The sequence below is a fragment of the Microtus ochrogaster genome, chromosome 2 (assembly GCF_000317375.1).
Source record: "Microtus ochrogaster isolate Prairie Vole_2 chromosome 2, MicOch1.0, whole genome shotgun sequence".
Lineage (NCBI taxonomy): Eukaryota > Metazoa > Chordata > Mammalia > Rodentia > Cricetidae > Microtus > Microtus ochrogaster.
This window is the reverse complement of record NC_022010.1, coordinates 30,871,978-30,881,823: the sequence shown is the minus strand read 5'-3', so window position 1 is coordinate 30,881,823 and position 9,846 is coordinate 30,871,978. Positions and strand designations below refer to the sequence as shown.

Here is a 9,846-nt window from a genome sequence, read left to right as displayed (position 1 = left end):
AATTTAGGAGGGCAACAAGAGAAGACAGACACACGGAGGAATCAAGAATTCCAGAACATTCTGCTTTAAAAAATGACACAAGCAATAGAGCAATCAGTGGCTGAAACACCTGTTATAAAAGGATCCTGTACCTGGAAGAATGACCTTTCATGAAACAAGGAAAAATAGCGTTTTTAGGCAAACACAGAGTGAGCGAGGAAAGTGTGAAGCCTTTGGTGCTCTGCGAACCCCAACAACTAACCTTAGACTCACCCCGTATTCAGACTAGGTTAATATCACCGCAGGAGGGGTCTATCAGGAAGAGAAGCTATGAAAATGGTACAGCATCATACTCAAACTCACAAACAAACTCAGATCTGCAGACAGAAGGAAGAAGGCTGGAAGGGTGGCAAACGTAAGCACTGTAAAGACATAAAATACCTAACTCTGCTTAGATTATCTGTCTAAAATCCACAGAAACGTGTGCTTATACCCCATGTGAAAAGTAAAATGCACGTAACATTAGCAAAAGGCCAAGGATGGTGGTACTGGGTACATACAGGTAAAGGACCTTGCAATACTTTTGGGGAAATGTTGTTTGGTACAAAATCTGATTAATTCAAGATGTATACTGGAAAAACTGGGACAACCAATAACTAGATAAACAACATAATAAATTGATAGTGAAGGTGATATAATAAAAAATAACACGAGTTAACCTAAAGAAACATACGGAGGGAAAAAGAGAAACATCAAAATTAAAATATAAACTGGGATGGTTGGCACACACCTTTAATCCCAGACTCCGGAGGCAGAAGCAGATGGATCTCTGAGTTCTAGGTTGTGCTTGAACAAGTAAAGATTAGGAGAATATAGGAGATTTTTCCTCCGAATGAGTGTAAATCCATGAGTGGAGCTCGTGGCATAGAGAAATAAGGGGGCGCAGGGTATTACAGATCATATTGGTAAGTGATTGGCAATACATAAAATGCCCATGACGTTAATGTTAAACAGGGAAAATTTCTTCTAAAACAAATTCCGAACTACTTCAGTATCTAAACAGGAGGGGATGATGAGCTCCTGCTATGTGTGCAGGGGATGGAATTAGAGGCAAAACACAAAAGGGAAAAATGACATGTATTTTCCTCAGTAAACGGGGAGAGGTAAGGAGCTAAAGGTAGCGAGAATATAGAGATGATATGATTGACGTACACATCTGGATGGAGGAATTTAAATTTAGTAATAATGTGCAATTAAAGGATGAAAACAAAAAGTTGCATACTTGAAAGGCAGAGAAAAGTAGAAAACTGGAAGAATACGTATAGAAATGGCAATAATGGTATAGAAAATGCAGAAGCAAGTGAACATCACAGTCATTGTGGGGCTAAGCAAGTTCTAGCATCAAAAGACACAGCTTGCAAAATCAGACTGGAGGTAGGAGAGATGGCTCGGTGATTAGAACCCTGGATGCTCTTGCAGAGGACCCAGGTTCCCAGCAACCTCAGCGTGGCTCAGAACCGTCTGCAACTCCAGTTCCAGGAGATCCAGTGCCCTCTTCTGGTCTCTGAGGTTACCAAGCATGCACGTGGTCACATTCATTGTGCAGACAAAACACCCCCCAACACACAAAATTTATAAGGAAAAAGTAAAAAACCAGACTGGAGGTTAAGACTGGAGAGTGCGTGTAGCAGGGGAGAGCACTGAGTAGAGACAAAGAGAAAAGAAACAGATGAATGCTATGTACTAGCAATTTAAATGCAATTCGGTTTGAAAGCAAGTTTTTAAAAAGAACCGAGTTTTTAAAAAAGGACAGTGTAGCGAGGAAGTTAGTCAGCAGCAGCACTTTGCATAATTCCAGGATCAAAAATAAGGCAGAGGGGGCTGGAGAGGGGACTCAGCTGTTAAAAGCATTGGCTGTTCTTCCAGAGGACCCGGATGGAGTTCCCGGCACCCACAAGGCAGCTAACAATCATCTGTTAAGCCTAGTTCCAGGAGTCACGTCAGGGACCCTTGTCCTAAAGATGATAGCAGGGACCACTGTCCTAAGAATGTTTGCAAAGAGCCCCCATATCCCAATCACCTTGAGAGCTGTTTGACCAGGTGTGCTGACTAGTGACCTTTGCTACCCCAGCAAAATCCCCCACCTCAACCCAAATTCCTCATCCAAGGGCTATATAAGCCACAACCATTATGCTAATAAACTGAGACTTTGACAATAGATCTTGCTTGCTCTCGTTCCTCTCTCTCGCCCATGTTCTTTCAGGTAGTGCCTCTTCAGACCCTGGAATAACTGGACCTGCAGGACGGGTACAGGGGCAGAGGCCCTCTTTGGTCTTCCCGAGTACTGCTTGTATGTGGAGTTTGTATATTCCTGCAGGTAAAACACCCATGCACGTAAACTAAAAATGAATCATTTATCTATTTATTTTCGAGACAGGGTTTCTCTATGTAATAGTTCTGGCTGTCCTGGAACTCACACTGTAGACCAGGCTGACCTTGAATTCACAGAGATCTGTCTGCCTCTGCGTCCCAAGTGCTGAGGGCTGGGATTAAGGGTGTGTGCCACCATCACCAGGCCAAATATTTTTTATAAATGAAAATAAATCCCCAAAATGCAGGGAGAGATTGACAACGTCATGTTTATTATCTCATGTCTTTAACATTTTATTTCAGAACTTGACAGTTCAAAATACAGTAAGGCAACAGTAAGAAGGACTTCAGAAGTACATAAATGAATTTTTCTCATAAATTGTTATTAAGGTATAATCATATTCTGGATTAAAACATACAGCGAAACTTTGAAGAAGTCCCCAAAGTGGAGATTGTTTTTTTTTTTTTTTTTTTTACAGCATCCAAAACAAAGATCAACATTGGAAACATCTTTAAAATATTTTCATTACTGGGAAGTTGAAACTTCTCTGGAGAGGAACTCAAATTGAAACCAAAAATGATAGAAATAAATAAATAAAAAGAAGAAAGCATGTGCCATCAAAACCACAAGACACAGCTAAGGCTGTGTGAGGAGCATAATTTGTAACGTTAGCTGATTTCACTTAGAACTGGAACACAGCAGCGCGTACATTTCCACACTACCACAATCTATTTGGAGCAATTTCACCCATTTGTCCTTGACCATAGAAAGCGACCCGGCTGAGGTGGGCTGGGCTGAGGTGGGCTGGGTTGAGGCGGGCGCCGGTCCCTCGCTGGTCCGTTGATCTCAGGGTCTCTTGGCGCGGCTCCGTTTCCCTTTCCCATTTTTCCCCTCACCAATGTCACAGTGAGAATGGATGAAGCGATTGAGAATTTGTCTGTCTGCCAAGGAAGAAAAGCAGAGGTTTCCGACTTCAATATGAAGCAGCAAGATCTCAGGAGGAAGCTAGCGTCTGGTAGGAGTATGCTATGTTTGCACAAGTTTGCTATGAGAGAATAATTGGAGGGTACTACATATGGTGTAGAGCGCCCCGGGGCCCTACTTGTTCTGAGCATCCCGGAAAGGGTGTGGGTTTGCGAAGAAACAGAACGGTTCTGTGCCAGCAAGCGCCATTTAACCCCCTTGCTTGTCCCTCATCCCTTAATGAAGATCACATGCCTACCTCACACTGTGGGAAGGGCTAAGCACACTATGGGCGATGTCACATAATAAATTAATGTGCCATTAATTAATTAGCAGCAGTATATACCTTCATAGGGTGCACAGTAGTAAACGGTGGTAAAGAAAATGGTAGAATTTTGGTGGCCTTTGCTGTCCTTGAGTTGTACCTGTCTGCCTTTGGGAAGCCCTGGGCAGTGATGTGGTCTTGTCTGATTCTGAACAGTCTTGATTCCAGCATTCACATAGGGTGGAACTATAAAACTCCTCATTCCCAGAAGGGTCATCTGCCACTCATCCTCTTCCTCGGTGTCACAATGCCAACTGAGACCAGTAGTTGAAAGCTCCGTGTGTGTGTGTGTGTGTGTGTGTGTGTGTCTGTGTGTGTGTGCACGCATGCGCGCACGCACGTGTAGTAGGAAAAAAATAACCTTTCTATCAAACATAACTAGCCCACCAAGGACCAATCTATCACACATTTCTCACACCTTGAAAACTTTTATGCAAAGGTATTCAAAATTTTTAACTCCCCTACCCGCTAAAACTTTGTTCGTGGAAAGCCCTGGCACATTCCCAGACTCGACGGCTGGGAGCGCTCACTCCTCCCTCCCTTTCTTTCTTTCATGCTGCTTACCAATCAAAAGTAGACTATGAGGTCAAACCACAGTCAGGGAGGAGGCATCAAGTTCCCTTGCATTAGAGACGGAAGACAGAGTCCACCTTGGTCCTGTGTGCCTGCTAGCCCAGACTGGGTCATAGCCTACATTTTTTATTTATTATTATTATTTTTTTTACAAAAACGAATTGCCTTGCCAGGTTACTTTCATTTTCTCTTGTGTCTCTTTGTGTGATACCAACAAGGTTAGTCTTTTCCCACAGGGTGGAAATGTAGCCTGTGTTCTGTCCTGTCACAGCTGCCTCTGTTTGTGAGCTGTTCCTGCTCTATCCTCCCCCTCCCTTGGCCCAAGTACTTTTCCACTCAGCTGTGCCTCCCGTGGAATGAAATGTGCTGACCTTACGTGCAATGTTTGCCAGTTGACGTCTGACCGCTGATGAGCCACACCAGCTTCTTTCCACCACCCAGGAAGTCCTTCCCGATGCTCCCAGGCAATACTGTTGACCCTAAGACATCCTCTGCTCCCACTTCTTTCACTGTGGATGAGATTTACCTCTGTGGACTTTCAGATAAACAGAATCCTACAGGAGCACCTGTTTAGCGTTTGGATTTTGTTGTGGCTCAGCTTCTTTTGAGCATCCACATTTTGTCTTTTAAATCAGGAACATGCTCCCTTTTATTGCCAAGTTGTTAAAGTATCACACCTCATCCATTTTTTTCTGCTGCTGGAGGTGGGGACTATTTCCATTTCTGGTATATCGAGGATGAAACTGTTGTATTTTTATGCAAGTCCTTTTGTAGCTGTCCGCCTCCTTTTCCCTCAGGCCAATACCCAGAAGTGGAATTTCTAAGCCAGGACATAGGCATATGTTTAACTCTGTAAGATGCCATGGAGCATTTCCCCAGAGTGATTCCACTACTGGATACTCCCCTGCATGTGGGAATTCTGGGTGCTCTGTGTTACCCCCAACTGCTGCCACCCAATCTGTTCCCTTTTTAGCTTGTCTGTAGTTTTGAAGTTTATATTGAAGTATAGAAGGAATGAAGTGCCCTTCTTATAATAAAGACATGCATAGAGCGTAAATCAAACTGGGCACATATTAGCCAAAACAAGATGGCCCAGTGTCCATCAAACTTAATGTCAGTCAGGCTTGCTCAAAGGCCAACTGGGCTTTGGCTGTTCTGTTTGCGGTAGTTGACATTGATTGACAACTTGACTGCATTCAGCCATGCCTAGGGCACGGCTGTGGGTTTGTTGGGGCACTTCCAGAGAAGATCGACTCATGGATGGGTGAGCAGGGGAAGCTGCCCACAATGTGGGTGGTATCTTCCAGAGGATGGCTTGGATGAAAAGAGTCTAAAAGAAGCAGCAGCCAGCCGGTGTTGATAAATGCCTCTTCCTGGGCCAGTGTGTCTGTCTTGCTGCTGGTATCCTGTGCTAGCTACCTTGTCCTTCCAGCATAGACTCAAGACTCTCCAGAGAATGTCTGGACTTAATGTGGCTTCCTATTGGGAGTGCAGATCGGTACTTCCTGCATTGGACGGTCATCTTGTTCTCTTTATCTCCAGGTGGCCGTAGTTGGACCACCCAGCCCCTGCCCTATATGGCGAGCTAATGAGTCCCCTTTTATACAAATGTCCTACTGATTCAATTGTGGACCCAGGGCTAACAGCACCTCACACAGCCTTATTTCTTTAATGGTGATAAATGTCACTATGCCTATACCTCTGTCTTCCACACCAGAAGGTGGGTTCCCTACTAGGATGGATTTGTTTTTATTTATCTTTGTATTAAGTTAGCGTGATAGACACACAACCAATGACATTTGCTGAATGAGTGAATATATGTATTCTTTTAAAAATTATTTATATTTATGGGTATTCTGTCTGCATGTCTGTCTGTCTGTCTGTGTAACATATGCTTGCCGTACCCATAGAGGTCAGAATAGGGTGTTAGATTCCCTGGATCTGGAGTTGTTGATCGTTATGGGCTGCAAGATAGATGCTGGGAATTTAACCCGGATCCTCCAAGAGCAGCCAATGCTCTCAACCACCGAGCCATCTTTCCAGTCCCAATCCGTGGAATTCTGAATTCTGAATTACGGGCTTGAGAGAAACACTTTACAAATTGTATGTTGGTGGAAAAAAATGGGGAGGGAGTCATAGCTTAAAAAGATATCAAGAAAACCAGCTTTCAGATAATTTTACCACTCAAGTGGGAAGACAGTGGGCAGATGACAGGATTTTACCAGCAGATAACATATGCAGGAACAGCTAGCTTCCAACTTGTCGGAATCCAACTCAGGGAATAAAATAACTCAGAACCCAGACCGGCCACTAACGAACACAGTCCGAGCTTCTCAAGTTAGAAACAAACTCAATATGGGCTTCAACGTCCCCCTTCCAAAATGCTCAGAACTCAAAATGGTTCCGATTTTCTTGGATTTGGGAATATGGGCATATACATGGTGAGGTCCCTGGGAGATTGGCTCCAAGTCTAAACACAAAAGTTGCTTCTGTTTCCTATACGCCTTGCAGAAACGAGCCTGGGAGAATCGTGTGCAACTTTTTTAGCGTGCCTGTGCTTTAATGGTGACACGTGGTGTGAAGTGAGGTGTGGGAATTGTCCCCTGTGGTCCCATGGGTACTCACAGGGCTTCAGCGTTCACGGGAGAGATGTTTGTACTAAACAGCAACCTGCCTTCCGTGTCCTACTCTTCCTCCCCAGTTCTGCTCTTTCCTCTACCCTTGCTCAGCCTGTCCGCTCTTCTCCCCAGCCTGGGATATCACTCGGGGGGAAGACTAGTGTCTCCCTCCATACACACCTCTCTCTGTCTCTTTCTCTCTCTCTCTCTGTCCTTCTCTGTGGGTATCTCTGTCTCTCTCCCTCTCTCCTTCCCTCTCTTTCTCTTTCCATCAAAATACCACTGCCGTGGTCTCCTAGTCCACAAAAGCTTACTACATGACTTAAGCTGAGCCACTAATAAGTGAGCCGACGACATCTTAGGTTCCTCCATCCTGACATCCAGCTGAGCCCCGCTGTGAAGGCGCTGCTGGGATGGCCACAGCTGGCAGGCCTTGCCATCGTCCCTGGCACTAGGAGATGACAAGAGGTTTGCTGCCCCCTAACAGCTGCAATGAAGAGCGAGGGCATTAGAGTAGAATTGGGACAGAGTGGCTTCTCCAGCAGCCCAGGGCTTCGTGGCACAGTTCTGGGATCTGCCCCCAGAGCTGCCCTGGACAATCAAGAAGAAACAAAAGCCTACCTTGTCCCAAAGCTAACCTGGCTGGTGACTGGATGGACAAATGTCGCTGACTGTTAACAGCACATAGCAGAGGAGCCTCCCCCACCCCCCACTCCTGTACCTCCGCTCACTCCTAGGGAACAAGGCCACACAAGCCTTAGCTTGCACACATACAGAGAGCGGGAAACCAGGTGTCTGGCCTTTGTGATGGTTGCATCTGGTGTGGCCGGTCCCTGATCCCTGGGCAGATGTCAGCACCTTCTGAAGGAAGCAGAATCCCCCTTTCTGTGGGCCCAAGGGATGTGGTTCTTAAAGGTAAAACGAGCTTTCTGTAAATTCAGAGGGTGGTTTTACACCATTTGCAGGGAAACTGAGAGCAGGCAGGCAGCCTGGCTTTGCTGGTGGACTCCCCTGTGTCTTCAGGGACTTGCTCAGCAGGTTTCCAGAAGGTTCTCAGTCCCTTCTGAAGAGGCAGTCTGGCCTTGAGGTGTTGAGAGGAATGAAGCTTCCAGAAGAAAACACACTTCTGCTTCCATAGGAGGCAAAGCAGCTGCTTAACCAGGCACTTGTTTCTTCTCCTTATGCGTGTGTGTGTGTGTGTGTGTGTGTGTGTGTGTGTGTGTGTGTGTGTGTACACTCCATCCTTAAAAGCATCTGAAAGGCTAGAGCAATGGTTCCGTGGGTAAAACCGCTTATTTGCAAGCCTAAGGACCTGAGTTTGAGTTCCTATTGTACACCCATGAGCCACCCATGGTTTCAAGTGCCTCTAATCCCAGCACTGGAAAGCAAGGATAAATGGCTTGCTGGTCAGTCAACCCATCCTGTGAGCTTCTGATTCAAGAGGGAAAGAGCAAGATAGGAAGCAAAGGAGAAAGACTCCCAAGGCTTCCTCAGGCTTCTATGTATGCACACGGCCGGCCGTAGGGTTTCAGTCTTGTTTGGAGCAGGAGGTCTTGGTGCTGGGGGAGGGGTGAAGGCTGGGACTGATGAGGAGTGGTGATTAGGGATGGAGGGGACACAGAGAGGTGTGAGGAGGAAGGGTGCCACCGAAGAGTGAGCAACTGGGAGCCATCTGCAGCAAAAGCCTGATTACAGAAAAGGAAGAAGCTGGTGGCCCCGCATTGCCTTGTGCACAAAGTTGGGTGTAGGAGGTATCTTAGGAATGTGAAAATATTAGATCCTCTTCCTATGTTTCTTTTACTTCCTTCTTGAAACTAGTGTGTTTTCTGGTGGACACAGCACATCTGTGACATAAAAACTTATACCTTGGCCTGGAGGGATGGCTCAGCTGTTAAAGGCTAGGCTCACAACCAAAAATACAAGAGTTCGGTTCCCAGCACCCATGGCTGCCATTCCAGGTACTAAAAAAACAAACAAAGGGGGGGGGAACCAAAAAAAAAAAGGAAAAAAAAACTTATACCTTATAAGAATACTCACCTACACTGGGTTGTGAACACACACACACACACACACACACACACACACACACACACACAACCAAGGCTGCTGACAGCAGCTCTGGGAAGGATTGATTCCTGTCCTGAAACTTCTTTGTTCCCTTGTTGACATGTTATACTTTCCCAGAGCTGGTCTGATAAGCTTGCTACATGGACTAACTCCCCCCCCCCCCCCCCCCCGTCCTGAGATGGCATTTGCTATTTGGGAGTGTGAAATATGAATATTCTTGTGTGTAAATAGCCAATCAATAAACAAGTGCAAACAGGAAGTCAAACGTAAACAAAATACAAGGAAACTGTGAGCAGCACAAAAGGGAAGTTACACCAGCGCACGCGCCCCCAACTGGAGGAAAGGGAAGTTACACCAGCGCACACGCGAGCGACTCAAGCACCTGTGAGGTGGGAGCAGACACATTAGACATAGAGCTATGTGAGCAGTGGACTCTGGTGAGCCTCTTAGGAAAAGTTTCCAATGATCAAGGTTTGCATGGCACTGTGGATTTCCAATTTTTAAAAAAGTAGTTGTGGTGGTTTAAAAGAAAATGGCCTCCATAGGCCCACAAGGAGTGGCACTATTAGGAGGTGTGGCCTTGCTGGAGTAGGTGTGGCCTTGTTAGAGGAAGTCTGTCTCTAAGGAAAGACTTTGAGGTTTCAGATGCTCAAGCCAGGCCCAGGGTAGCTCAGTGTCTCTTCCTGCCGCCTGAGGATCCAGATGTAGAACTCTGAGATCCCCTTCCGGCACCAGCCTGCCTGCGTGCTGCCTTGCTTCCTACCATGATGATAAAGGACTAAATTTCTGAACTTTAAATGTTTTCCTTTATAAGAGTTGCTGTGGTCATGGTGTCTCTGCAATAAAACACTAAGACAGTAGTCTTTGTCTTTTTGTTTGTTTGTTCTTGGGGGGGGGTGTTTGTTTGTTTGATTGGTTGGTTTTTATATTCAATTCCAGTGGTTAAAATG

General features: G+C 45.7%; 1 protein-coding gene across 2 annotated transcripts in view; it reads right to left on the bottom strand.

Annotated features, from left to right (window-relative positions):
- Positions 1 to 2,603: 2,603 nt before the first annotated feature.
- The window catches only part of Tex26 (testis expressed 26), a 32,143-nt gene continuing 24,900 nt past the window's right edge, over positions 2,604 to 9,846 (bottom strand). For both annotated transcript variants that reach the window (XM_005344736.3, XM_026788146.1), the window contains exon 7: positions 2,604 to 3,291. In XM_005344736.3, the coding sequence (XP_005344793.1) occupies positions 3,197 to 3,291 (95 nt within the window). In that variant the 3' untranslated portion in view covers positions 2,604 to 3,196. The remainder of the gene's footprint in view (positions 3,292 to 9,846) is intronic.